Genomic DNA, 15,116 nt, shown 5'->3' on the forward strand with positions numbered 1-15,116 from the left:
ATTAAAATCATACTAAAATATGCAATTTTTCATAACTACTAATAAATAAATGTTAAGTTTAAAGTTGATATATATTGGCTGCATGGTGGTGCAGTGGGTAGCACGTTCGCCTCGCAGCAAGAAGGTCGCTGGTTCAAGCCTCGGCTGGGTCAGGTGGCGTTTCTGTGTGGCGTTTGCATGTTCTCCCGTAAGTTTCCTCCGAGTGCTTCGGTTTCGGTTTCCACCACAAGTCCAAAGACATCCAGTATATGTGAATTGGGGTGCAAAAAATGTGCAATTATTTTAATTTTATTAGTATACTACTACTAAAATTAATAAATAAAGTGTTATTTCTAAAGTTTATAACATAAAATAAATATACAATTATATTATATTATATATTGTAGTTAGATTATTGTTAGATTTATTGTAAATATAAGTTATATTATTAATTAATTAATAAATTCATTCATTTTCTTTTCAACTTAGTCCCTTTTACTAATTTACCCAATTCACTTATACCACATGTTTTTGGACTTGTTTCTGAAACCCATGTGATCACAGGGAGAACATGCAAACCTCCACATAGAAATGCCAACTGACCCAGTCGAGGCTTGAAACAGCTACCTTCTTGCTGTGAGGTGATCGTGCTACCCACTGGGCCACCTCGTCACCTTTCTTGGATATAAGTTATATTATTAATAGTATACTAAAATATGCAATTATTTCAACACTATTTAATTATATTACTACTACAAATAATAATAAAAAAGTTTTTTTTACAGTTGATATTAAAAAAATTATCGATCAAGCTTTCTGTGTTGCGGCCCCAAGGCTCTGGAACAGTCTCCTGTTAAACATCAGGATTTGTCCATGCTTGGATAGTTTGAATTCTAACTTAAAGACTTATTTTTACTCCCTTGCCTTTGAGCGACTCATACATGTTATTTCTTATCTGTATTTTAGTATTACATATATACAGTTGAAGTCAGAATTACTAGCCCCCCTGATTAATTCACCCCCCCCCAGTTTATTTTTATTTAACACATTTCTAATCATAATAGTTTTATTAAGTCATCTATAATAAATGATTTATTTTATCTGACAGTAAATTGACAGTAAATAATATGTGACTAGATATTTTTCAAGACACTTCTATACATAAAACTTACATAACTAGGTTAATTAGGTTAACTAGGCAGATTAGGGTAATTAGGCAAGTTATTGTATAATAATGGTTTGTTCTGTAGACTAGCACAAAAAAATTAGCTTAAAGGGGCTAATAATTTTGTCCTTAAAATGTTTTTTAAAAAATTAAAAACTGCTTTTATTCTAGTCGAAATAAAAACAAATAAGACTTTCTCCAGAAGAAAAAACATTATCAGACATACTGTGAAAATTTCCTTGCTCTGTTAAACATCATTTTGCAAATATTCAAAAAAGAAAACAAAAACAAAGGAGGGCTAATAATTCTGACTGTATACTACTACTAAAATAATAAATAAAGTGTTATATTTAAAGTTTATATCATAAAATAAATATACAATTATCGTAGTTGAATTTATTGCATATAAACTTATATTATTTATTATATTAATAATGTAGTACTAAAGTATGCAGTTATTTTATTAGTGCACTACCAAAAATAATAATTAAAAAACACTTAAAGTTTATGTAATAAAATAATTCAATACACAATAGTAAAATAAAATGTACAATAAAATAACACTTCTTAAAACATATAAAAGTGTATGAATTTTTTTCCTATAAGTAATATGTAATTGACAATGAGATTTGAGTGTGTATTAACAGTTAAAACCTTGACATTCCAGCCATCCCACTGCTGAGTACACTCTACCCAGACGGACGCCTCCACTCCAGCCCAAGTCCGTCATGATGGACACATACCAGTCGTTGCCAAAGACCACGCGCCACCACTCCGGAAGCAGTTCTCCCCCTGTGCCGCGCAACCTGCCCAGTGACTATAAGTACGCCCATGACCGTCTTAGTCACTTCCGCATGTCCACCGATGAGCGCATGGCCACTAAAGAGGGCATGGTGTGGCAGCTATATGAGTGGCAACAGCGGCAACAGTTCCGCCACGGAAGCCCGACAGCGCCCATCTACACCGGGCCTGATTACATGGACACCTCCGCCTTTAGGGTCACTCTGGAAATGCCACGATCCATATCCGTGCCCCCATCGCCATGTGACATGCCTCCATCAGGGCACCCCTCGAAATCCCTCTCCCCACGCAGGCCTCATACGCCCGCAGACAGGGTGACGGTGCGCCCGCTGGACGACTTTGCCACCGTGGATACACCCATTTTGGGTTCTCCCAGAGGAATATGTTCCCAGATCTCAAAGGTAGGGAATGCGGAGCAGTTTCACATCTTTTAAATTAGTTGTGGTGAGCTCCTCTTTTTGTTGAGACCACAGGAGCGTTGACCACCAAAGGCGTGAAGGGTTATGGGAAAACCGACTTTCTCTCCACTCAGGCTTTGATTTTTAGTTCTCACATAGGCTTTATTAAGGGTTTGACTCCCAGGTGCAGAGGGTGTGTTTTACACTAGACCAGCCACAGGGGAAATATTTACCCATGGCTTTTTTTTTCAGAGTTACAGTGTAAAAAAATCTTGCTGCCTTACATTTTTATAGTTAAATCAAATAAACGTTTCTTGTTGTCTGAACATACATCACTCAAACTGACTAAAAAGTATTATTTAAACTTTGTATAACTCAAAAAATTTAGTTGAAACCCGATTAACTTGTTAAAATAAGTTAAAGCCACATGAAAATATTTGTTGTCAAAATATTTTTGACAGTGTATATGTGTCTGATACATTGGCTTTTGCAAAAATAGTTAAATACAATTGTGTATACATTATGTTGTTAAATTGTTTAGATTAAAGGAACTGTTAAACTGTAAAAGGAATTGTTTAAACTAGAGGAATTAAGGGTGAGATATGGGAATAACGTTCACTAAACTGTAAAACAAGATAAGTCAAATATTTTTTTTTAATTGAGCTGCCATTGTTTTCCTCACAGTTAATTTAATATCAAAAGAAAATGTATTAGTAATACTATTTATTTTTTTAAATATATTTGATGAAGTACCTTTTGGTAAATTGTAAAATGAAGTAACTTTCGGTAAACTAAAAAAAAACCCATAAATATCATATATTTAAAAAAAAATAGGTGACATTATTCTCCTCATAGTTCATCCACCAAACATAAAAAGATAAATTATCACAATTAACAAATTACTTTTATATGAAACCCTTGAACAAAAACCCAAGTCTTTTAGAGGAAACGTTGCAAATATTGCTGTGCTATTATTGTACTATAGGAAATGCAAAGAGAAAATGACAAAGAGCCACAGATTTGCTTGTGATTCTAATGTCACATTAAAATACAAAGCAGAGAATTATTTTTATTCATTCATTCATTCATTTTCTTTTCGGCTTATTCCCTTTATTAATCTGGGGTCGCAACATGCGGAATGAATCGCCAACTTATCCAGCATATGTTTTACACAGATGTAAATACACGGATGTACACGGATGCCCTTCCAGCTGCAACCCAACACTGGGAAAATTATTTTCATAACAATTAAAAATAAAGCACAAGGACAAATGTATCTCTCACTGTATCTAGTGTCCAGCATGAATGAGTACAGTACACCCCTCACAGAAATAATAACTTTTTTATATTCGGGTGTCACGGTGGCCCAGGGGGTAGCACGATCTCCTCACAGCAAAAAGGTTGCTGATTCGACCCTCGGCTGGGTCAGTTGGCATTACTGTGTGGAGTTTGCATGTTCTCCCCGTATTCGCGTGGGTTTACTCTGGGTGCTGCAGTTTCCCCTACAGTCCAAAGACATGTGCTATAGGTAAATTTGGTCTTAATTAATGAATATTCTTCATGGATAAGTAATGTAAAGTTCTTTTTTTAAAAGGGCTGAACTCATACAGTATATGCTGTGCACTATATATGGATAATTTGCAGACATATTATTTGAAGTGATTTGATTGAGTTCTTTTGAATGGAGGTTTCCCAAACCAGATAGGAAACCCATTATACTGTATGAAACCAGTAGGCACATGTAAAAAATTTGATACCTACAGATATACATGCTTGCTTACAGGTTAAATTACTCATGTTCTAACTTTACTTTAGCACTGCCAGGTTTGTTTCGATTATGTTTTAGGATGCCATGTTGCTACCGCAGACGATTCATTTCATCAATTTTAAAAGCAATAATCGGTTTAAGTAACATTGGATAACAGAAGGTGATTTATTAAAGCAAAATAAGTATTAGAGACACTAAATGAGTGAGTGCTGTGTCCTGGGTTGACTTAACATCATAGCTGATGATTAAATATATTAATTTCATGTTACTTTACAGTTGATAGGGGCCCAAAACTATATGTTTTTAGCTGTATCCTAACAGCAGTCATGTGTGCAGGTAAATTTAACCTGCAGACAGTTTTAAGTATCCAACAATGCCTGGCAGTTTAAGTGTTTAAAGAGCATTTTTATTTACTCGTGTTGCTGGAGTTGTTTCTGTGACTAATAGTAGCATCTGCTGGCTTCACCCCCACATGAGAGAGAGCCGTTCCCAGCACCACATTCACACGAAACAGCAGGCACAGGAGCCTCTGTGCCTCTTACAAGTTAACATACTGTCACAGCCGTTTCTGCTTGGCATACGCCAGGACTCGTGTGAACTCACTAATTACATGCCTCCAACAGAAAGATTCACAGAAGCTGTCAAGAACCAGAGAGAAAGAAAAACACGGCTTCAGTTAGTGTGTGGTGATGCCACAAAGAATATATATAGTTTGGTAGAGGAGATCTAAATAGACGAGAGCGCTAATGGGAATGTGTGCATTATTGTCCACGACATATTAAATCACTTTTTTTAAAAATAGAAAATCTTAAATTTAGAACTTAAGTTTATTTCTGTAACATGTATTTCATATAATATCTATAATTAATAGTAATATAAATCTAGTTATATAATAATAATTATAATTACAATTCATATTATATAAAACATTCTTAATTTTATTTTTTTATTACACGGTTCGCTTTGGTTACTATTGTCATGGCATCGATTCGGTTCAATTCGATATCTCAGTACATCACTGTCCATTGACAATGCTTTCCATACACAATTTGATATTTTACTTTGCAGCACAATAATTCTTGTATTAATTTATATATATATATATATATATATATATATATATATATACATACAGCAGTCAGATATATGTACTGTATTCTTAATTTTTATTTTTCAATTTATCAAACAAAACTTAACATGCACAGAACGGCATGAGCATTTATAAATAAATAATTAAAAACAAATAAATATAAATATTATCCCTCTTGCTTTTTGAGCGTTATTGAGAAAGTTCTTAAACGCCTATGATTGATCACATGCTCAACATAAAAGACTCATTGCAGCTCTGGCGCTTCAGCAAACAGTGATACGGGCACTGATGTTAAACGACTGCCATTACAGCTGATCCATTATAGATGGCGACGCGGTGGAGAAAACTCGCTTTGCAGACATGCTTATGTTTGTATCCACAAGTAGCATTATTGTTGTAACAGCTGAGAGAGAAGATAAAACATTACCACATGAACACGCCAGCAGGCCAAAGCGGCCATATAACGCATATGTGATAAATGACATCAGTATATAATCGTTTATGACTATTACTAAACCGATACCAACTCGATCGTGTCTGCATCGAAGAAAAAATTATTTTTGAAATATTAGGGGTGTCAAAATTAATTGTTTTTTTGGTGAACCGCGATGCAGACGTGGAAAATTCGGTATCGGTTCAGTAATAATCATAGCCGGTCATTATGGACTGACGTCATTTATCTCCTAGGCGCTCTGTTACGAGGGAGTTGAGCGCCGGTATTTACAACACTCAGGAGCCAACTCAGGGCCAGCCCATGGCATAGGCAGTGTAGGCAAACACTGTACATCCAGAGAGGCGCCAGAAATGAGCGCAGTTAAGTTGCCGAGAGAGCTCACGCGAAGCAGAGCTCTCAGTAAGGGACTGTCAGAAAAGTACTTTTTTTTGCTCCGCTTATCGCAAACTCTCCCGGCTAAACGCATATTGCGAGGGCTTAAGTGTGTGTGTGTGTGTGTGTTTGTTTGTTTGGTGCTGTCTATGTTTGTGAATGTGTGTAAATGAAAGACTGTGGTGCTGTGTGTCTATGTGTTTATACAGACAGCTTGTTATAGTCTCCCCCCAAAATATAAAACTGTGTATAGAAAGCATCGTCAATGCACCGAGATATCAAATTGAACCGAATCGATGGCATGATAATTGTAACCGAACCGAACCGTGAGACCAGTATAGGTTTACACCTATATATATGTATATGTATATATATATATATATATATATATATATATATATATATATATATATATATTTGTGTGTGTGTGTGTGTGTGTGTGTGTGTGTGTGTGTGTGTGTGTGTGTRTATATATATATATATATATATATATATATATATATATATATATATATATATATATATAGAAGGGGTGTAACTGTTCACAAAAATCAGGTTACGGTTCGATGTGACAATAGTGTCACGGTTCGGTATGATTTCGGTAGAGAAAAAAAAATGCTAGAGAATTTCTTTGTTTTTCACTTTTTTATTTATTAAAATTAACATAATTTTATTCTTTTATTTTGAAAAGTCATGGAGCCATACTTCACCCATCTTCTGGGGTTTCTTCTTAGCAGGAAATAAAATGAAACCTTCTTTATACCCCAAACCAAAAAGCTCCTCATAAAAAATGAAATGTAATATTGTACTAGTTAATTAGAAATAAAAGAACAATTTTGTTTTATATGGAACTTAGTTTCAATCCATTTTTAAGTAATTATTTTATTTTCAGAAAGAAATGTGTCCATAAATGTGTTCTTCAAACAGCACAGATCTTCTTGATTTGACTTATGTCACCTGCTATTTCAGTGAATCTGAAAGCAGAAATTATTGTCTGACTGAAATGGGCTCATGAAAGAATAATGTGACGGACGGGGCTAAATCAAATTTAACATTTTCCACTAGCGATTTGTGATTTGATTTGTTTTGCGCTGTTCGAATCTTAAGGAAGTGGCTGTCTGAACTGTACTTTTGATTATTTCTTAATAATTAACTGTCAATTTGTTGCCTAAATACTTTTAAATATTAGATTTTTATTGAGGAATCACACTTTGAAGCCAAAATGAAAATAAAGCGTTAACAGTCATACACGTTAAAAGTTTTTCTGAAAGAAAGATAGATTTTAATTGGTAATTTAATCTGCAAGGATGCATTCAAAGGGATACAAGTGACACTAATGACTTTGTTACAAATAAGATTTGTTCTGTCGCAAATAAACTTGTCACAAAAATATCAAATCATTTTAACAATGATAATTACAAAATGTTTTTTGAGAGCCAAATTAGCCTATTGGAATGTTTTTAAAATGTTTTATAAATGTCTAACGGCAGATATTGTATATCATACAGAATACTGGTGTCTCTGCTTGGCTTTTGACTGCAGTTGCCTATCAATGCATTTGAATGCTAAGAGTGTGTTTCCTAGTTGTTTCATAAACCAGACTGGATCACTAGACTCTGTTTAGCTGATAAAAAAAATTGCCAAAGGCCGAGCAAAGCGCCCAATAAACCGCCTCAGCAGTGGTCTCTTTCTTCTGATCTTGTATTTAAATAAAAAACCTATTATACAGCAAAAATGCAGTGCCGTGGGATTCGCAATGGAAACGGCGTGTACAGTGCTACTCTGCTGGTAGCAAACAAATGTTATTTTAAGAAAGCAGGTTGAAGATAATTTATGTGTAGTTAATTAAATCTCTTGTTGTTTGTGTCCTTTTGAGGTGCTATGATGGGCCTAGTTGAAAAAAAAATTTGTATGTTAAGCAAAACTGTCAAACCCTCAAAGCCCTGTGGCACATTTGAAATCAAGCACACACTTTCTTAGCTAAAATAAACACATAAATGAGTAAAATGTTTTTTTCTACTAGGTGCTAGTTTGGTGTTAAACTTTGAAACTGACTTTTATTTGACTTCAAAATTGTACGTCTGCAAACCAAAGCTTAAAGTGTACTTTGTTGTTTTTTCGTGGATACATAAAGAATGTAAACACACATTTTTGAAAAGTACAGTATATGCCATTTGACAGTGTGCAGTGTGCACAAACATGGACGCAAACATTAGTGTCAGACCAAACAGTCAGTCGTAGAGACTTACGCCAGAATTACATAGGGTTTCAGCGTCAGCGCTTGACAGAGGGCATGTCTTAAGGTGGGGCTGATGCGATTGTCCTAGCAGCGTCACCCAATGGAATTAGTCCACGATCGGCTACTGTCTGAGCTGATGCATTTGCATACAGCGATTTGATTGGCTTATGTGTTGGCTGGCTCTTGGAAAATTGAGAAATTCCCAACTTATGCAGCGAGCAGTTCGGCAACACCTAACGTCACCTAAAGTTAATGGAAAGCGTTGATGCTGATGCCCTGTGTAAATGGGCCATTAAAACTTCGAGAGATAGTAGTAGTACAGGCATGTAGCCAGCCTGATGGAAAGGGTGGTCCTTTTTTTTTTTCCAAAAAATTATCTTTTTCAGTTATTACTGTCATTTTGTATTTTATTATGAGGTTTAAATACTGCATTTTAGTGACATTTTATCTTATAATTTGTGCTTGTGTTTGGCAGCTTGTTGGATAATAATGTGGATGCTGTTCCTACAATAGTTCCTACATTTGTCAAATAGCTTACCATATGTTAGTACTTGAGTGTTTATTATTTGAGTGTATATTTATTTAAACTAGGTTTTCTATTACAGCTTGTAAAAAAAAATTTAAAAATTGGAGTAAAGAAATATGAAATGTCAGTGTTTACAGTACTACAGTACAAATGGCCATCAATTATAAGAATAACTGAAAAAAACATAATAATAATCTGTTAATTTCAGCTTATTTTCTCAAAATTCTGAATTTGGCCATTGGAATAATAATAATAAAACAACAACAGCATAATGATTAAAAAATAAAAATGATTATTATAATAGTAAAATAATAATAGTAATATTGAGTTGCTTCATGATTTTTCCTGCCTATTTAAAAAAAGTAATTTGAAACTTCATGGATAATAAAAATAGTCTAATTTTTTACTAATTGTATTTTAGTATAAAATGGACTGCTTTTGGTGCTTGACCCTTTTTTTTTTTGGTCATTTTGTGTTGGCAGAATGAAGTCCATGTTTAAGAATCCTACTTGTGGAATGTTTTAGTAACACTTTATAATAACTACACACTATGAATAATTTGTTAAGCATTGGCAAATAGTTAATTCTTTGTTTGTTAAACCTTAACTCTAAATTAACAGATGTTAGTAAGCAGTTTATAACTGCAGATACAAATGCTCTATTATTGACTTACATGTGCTTAATGATTTTATTTTCATACTTTGTTAATTTTTTTTATTACTAAATTAAGTATCACATCATTTCTATAACAGTTATTTGAGAGAAATGAATGAATGCATAAAAAAATATTCCAATGAACATTTATTAATCTTTTTATTCAAGCATATACTAAAAGTTATTTTGTATGCTAATAAATGCTTTATCATAACTCAACTTTATCCAGTTTTGTGACTAATCTACAGTGAGGACTATTCATGCTTTGTAAATTACTAATAAAGGACAATTAAAGGCTCCGGTATATTCTAAACAGGATTTATTTTTTTAATGATATTATTAATGTCTGTTTATTTGAAGATACACAAATGAAACTGTATCAAATAAAAAATACATCTTTGCAATCTTATTCAAAATGAAAAGACTTTGCTAAATAACATTGAAATGTCGTATCATAATATATTGTTAAATTATTATTTTGTTGTGGTTTTGTCCAGTTTATGTTATATTTTGACACTCCTGTTATTCGGCAATGTTCAAACTTTACAGTAATTTTATATTTTTTAGGTAAGATTGCAAAGATGTATTGTTCATTTGACACTGAGCCTTTAATTTGGCATTTGTAAGGATTTTACAAAGCATAAATAGTCCTCACTTTAGATTAGGTCAAGTTGAGTTAATAAAGCATTTATTAACAGTAATAATTAACTGTCAGTTTATGTCTGAATAATAGCCATATAAATGTTAATTTGGTTAGTTTATTAATTATTTATTAACTCATTCTGAATGATCTTAAAAAAAAAACAACTATTCTTAAATACATATCATATATAATGCAATATAATAATGCAATACTTAATTTAGTCATGAAAAATCAATCAATAACAGAGTGTGAAAGTACAATTATTAAGCACATTTTAAACATACTTATGTCAAGAATAGAGTATTTGTATCTGCAGTTATAAACTGCTTACTAACATCTAATAATGTAGAATGAGTGCCCAACAAATAGGTAGATTGGACATTTTGTTGTGCAGCTGGAAGTTGGGTTTCTAAAAACTAATTGTTTGCATTGTCCCAAACTGATGTGCTGAAGTCAAAAAATACACCATGATGGCAGTTTTAGGCTGATTTGATGGTGAATAGTATGAGTGCCGCTTGATTTGAAGGTGAACAAGTAACCAGCTAGCAAAGGATTCCGCTTGGTGCTAAAATCCTCTTTGAACAGTTATTTTCTCCACAATTTATGCTGGCATATCAGTCAAAATTGGACAAGGGAGCTCATTTACAGGACAAAAAACCTGACAAGTTCTTGACCGTTAACATAGGGAGATGGGTTGTCTAAACCACTCGAACCACCTCTGGCTACAGGCCTGTATACCCACCCGATTAACAATACCACCAAAGCTTGATTTTCAATTGCTGCTTAGATTTTCTGTTGCACTTGTTAAGTCTGTTTTGTCTACGTTTTGTCGGACCAGTATTAACCAAACAATATAGTGCAAAAACATACAATGTACACATTTTATGTACTGATGACAAAATCTCCCCACACACTCTAATAGTGAGAGTACTTAAATTATTACATTGGTATAAACCATTATGTCTGCTTTTGTGTCTTCACAGACCTCACAACTAGAAAGGAGATCCATGCCAACAATGGGCTACATCACACACACAGTCAGCGCTCCAAGTCTGCATGGAAAAACGGTAGGACTTCCTTTGAAAAAAGTATTTTCCCGGTCCCCATCTAGGAAAAAAATGCTTGCTAGATGACATTTCGGCCACGAGGAATTTTTTGTTTTCTAATTTTGAGACAGCGAGTTAAAATGTTTAGTTAAAGCCTGTCAGTTAAATTTCTCCTGAACTCACTCCTATTGGCCAAATTTCACAACATCTTGGCGCCGCCCTGGTTGTCAGATCTTGAAGTGCTTTCTCTCCCGTCTCCCCGCTGTCCTGCAGCCGGAGGAGTTGACTCTGCTGCTCATCCAGCTCAGGAGACACCGGGCCAAGCTGGCCAGCGTGCGCAGCGACACATTCACACACCTCCAGAACCAGCACAACGGCCTCTCAGGCCCCAGTTTGCAGGTTAGAGGGTCACATTCCCCCCTCAACCCACCCTGAGCCCCGCCCCCTCATCTGAGCATATCATGCCCCTCTTTCCTAAACCCTCATACTGTACTCATCTTTACAGTTGTGCGCTGTTGGTTCTAGTTGTGATTGCCTTGTTTTGTTCTTAGCTCTCCGTTAGTATTGAGTCTGCAGTAGAACACAACACAGCTTGGGCTGCGCACTTTGACCTAACAGCCTGTTTTGTGATTTTGAGGATCTTTTTCTGTGCATTTTGCTTTTTTTTGTTTTGTTTTATTTTGGACTTTTTTGTATTTTCTTCCTTTCTTGTATTTTGGATTTCCAGATTGCTCCTCAGATTGTTAACAGCATGTTGCTTGTTGACTTGCCTGCATTCACATGATTTTTTCCCATGAACAGCAAACATTGAAACCCTTGCTGGTTTACTTGTACAGTATGTATGCAGTTTTAGGTATAGAATATGTCATAAAGTCTAAACATTTGATAGGTTTTACATTAAAACTAGGTTTTATACATCTACAGCATTGTTGTAAAATAACCCCCTAGTTTTTCGCGGTTTTGCGCTTGCTGGAGCCAAAGCAAAATCAACAAAAAGTCGCAAATGTTTCCAATCCAGGAAAATTCTTAATTTAATCTCGAAATAATTGCAAAAAATTAAGATAATCTCATTAAACATCCAATTCCAAACCATATAATCAAATTATATTTCTTTTAGTTTTCAATTAATGGTTTTACATCACTTATAGACGTTGCATATGCAGCGCATGTGATGTAATTGAGTGGCTCTCGGAAAATGACGTCTCACCTGCACCTCCACAATCATTACATTACATGGAGGGGTGGGGGGGGGGGGTGTTTTGTAACCTGTGTAATAAGCAGACGCGGATGAAGCATGAGTTTCACGAAGGATTAGACAGCCTTTAGCACGAATTGGCCAATTTGTGACTACAAAAGAAAGTGAGAGTAAACATTTAACAAACAGACAGAAAAGCAAGCAGCTTACACTGATGGAGATTGGTCCAAGGATGATGGCTGCTGGATGTATCCGAGTTGAAGTACATTATTTGTGCTTTACATCTATGGCTAGTATTATGATGTGTGTCAAATCGATAAATTATTTCATTTAACTCTTTGCCTGCAGTTAACAAGAGAAAACGCTTCCGTGCCATTGACGAGTTTTACGGCAATCCGTGTTTTAGGTGTATTGTGGTTGCGGAAGCCTTAACGCATGTCCTGAGTGAGGTACATGATTTCAGATGCTCCAGGTAGTGAAATCTGAGAAAGTACAACCGTGGATAAATATAGAGTTATACAACATTTCATTGGCTTAATTTCTACCAATTTAGATCTGTTTTAGATCTTATCTCGACAAGAGACCAAAATAAAGAAGATTTTTTTAAGATTCGTGCCATTTTCATTGTGTCAGATTGCACACCTAACTTAGTAGGCTATCAAATATGATAAATAAGATATATATATATATATATATTTTTTTTTTTTCTGCCAAATTGTCCGTAACTTTCTGGGAATTACCACCAGAAAATCTGTAATTTTTATCACAAAAAATCACAAATTTTTTTTTTTTAAAAACTAGGGGGTCTGATTGTAGTACAGGTACTTGAACTTTGTTTAAAAGAGATCCATTTTATTATTGTTTCTTAATTTATTACAAAAAAAAAATCATAGTCTGTGTTTATCAAAGGGATACTTGACCCAAAAATGAAAATGTACTCACTGTTTACTCAACCATCAATTGTTTTCAAACATTTATAATTTTCTTTCTTCTGTTGAACGCAAAAGAAGATATTTAGATGAAAGCTGAAAACATGTAACCTTCGACCTCCATAGTTGGAAAAAATAAGTACCATGGAAGGCAATATTTACAGGTTTCCAGCAAAGAAACTGAAATGATTTTTCATTTTTGGTTGAACAATCTCTTCTACAGTTCATCAGTTGCAGAGTTCACATTTATATTTTAGGGCATTAAATGTTTTTTTTTCAGTAAAACTGTAGCTTGTTGTCAATAGTAGGTATTTTTGAGATCAGTAAGATTTTTTAAATGTCCCTAAAAAACCTAAAGAAGTCTTTTGCTAACTAATAAATCAGTATTATTGAGAAATTTTCGTACAACTAAAAGGGTTAAAAGAGTAAAAATGTTACATTGTTTTCTTATATTATTTACTAATTATGCCCGTGATGGCAAGCAGCAATTATTCACTCTTCATTGTCACATGATCCTTCAGAAATTTTTAAATGTTAAAATGATTTATTTAAAAAATCATCTTTTTATTTTTTAAAATTTCTTACGGTTTTTACTGTCACTTTGGATCAGTTAATTGGATCCTTAAAAATGAATGACCCCCCCCCCCCAAAAGGTTTGAATGATAGTGATAGTTAAAAAAAAAAAAAAAAAACATCATACTCCAGGTTAACGAATGACTCATGTTACATGCACTTACCCATGTGTAAATGAAGCAGAATTTGCATTTTCCGTGTGCATGAAAATCAATCAGATTTTGGCTGTGCTCTTAGTCAGATGTTGTGACCACTTTCTTAATTTCTCACTTAAAGGCAGATGACACTTACATCCAGCTGAAGAAGGACCTGGAGTATCTAGACCTGAAGGTGGGCTCTTGTGGATCTGCCTTCACCTTCTTCCTCCTTCCATCTTCTCCCTCTCTCCTCAAGGCACAAATTCTTTCTGATTTATTCCCCCTCCTTAGTCTCTGTAACAGCTGCTCTGCTCTTTAACCCTGAAGGACGTGTAGAGCGAGTTCTCAAATTTACATCAGTCAATATCCACAGAGAAGCAATGTGTGATTTTGAAGCTTTTACTGCTGAAAGAAAACAGATTTTTATGCTGAAGTTCAGCAGTAAAAGTCTTGGCGCATGCATGATTGTTATGACTAATGATGGCTGCAAATTTTAAGACATGGGAGGACAGATATTTGATATACACTTGAATTTGATTCTCAATAGTCTTTCCCATGTGCACTGGCATCATTAGCCTATAGGGCTGCACAATATTGAAGAACATAAGATAACCGATTCTAATAATTCAGTGTGTTATAAGACAATTCTGTAAGTTTGCATTTAAAGTTAAATTTATGATATTAAAAATGTGTATTATATTATTATTATATATTAATAAAATAAGTATTATATTATTTATTCATTTGTTTTGTTTTCGGCTTAGTCCCTTTATTAATCTGGGGTCGCCACAGCGGAATGAACCACCAACTTATCTAGCATATGTTTTATGCAGCGGATGCCCTTCCAGCCGCAACCCATTACTGGGAAACACATACACTCTCATTCACACACATACACTACGGACAATTTAGCCTACCCAATTCAACTGTACCGCATGTCTTTGGACTGTGGGGGAAACCGGAGCACCCGGAGGAAACCTACGCAAACGCAGGGAGAACATGCAAACTCCACACAGATACGCCAACTGACTCAGCTCGAACCAGCGACCTTCTTGCTGTGAGGCAACAGCACTACCTACTGCGCCACTGCGTGCGACTATATTATATTATATTATATTATATTATATTATATTATATTATATTATAT

At 34.6% G+C, this 15,116-nt stretch overlaps 1 protein-coding gene across 50 annotated transcripts in view; it reads left to right on the plus strand.

Moving 5' to 3' along the window:
• The window catches only part of plekha7b (pleckstrin homology domain containing, family A member 7b), a 193,890-nt gene that overhangs the window by 142,125 nt on the left and 36,649 nt on the right, over positions 1-15,116 (plus strand). For 25 of the 50 annotated variants that reach the window (XM_021477813.3, XM_073908480.1, XM_073908484.1 and 22 more), the window contains 4 exons: positions 1,812-2,346; positions 11,073-11,156; positions 11,409-11,534; positions 14,109-14,162. In XM_021477813.3, the coding sequence (XP_021333488.2) occupies positions 1,812-2,346; positions 11,073-11,156; positions 11,409-11,534; positions 14,109-14,162 (799 nt within the window). Of the gene's footprint in view, positions 1-1,811; positions 2,347-11,072; positions 11,157-11,408; positions 11,535-14,108; positions 14,226-15,116 lie in introns of all 50 variants that reach the window. The other 25 variants (XM_021477821.3, XM_073908495.1, XM_068218394.1 and 22 more) reach the window with 2 other exon arrangements.

The sequence above is a fragment of the Danio rerio genome, chromosome 7, assembly GCF_049306965.1.
Source record: "Danio rerio strain Tuebingen ecotype United States chromosome 7, GRCz12tu, whole genome shotgun sequence".
Taxonomy (NCBI): Eukaryota; Metazoa; Chordata; class Actinopteri; order Cypriniformes; family Danionidae; genus Danio; species Danio rerio.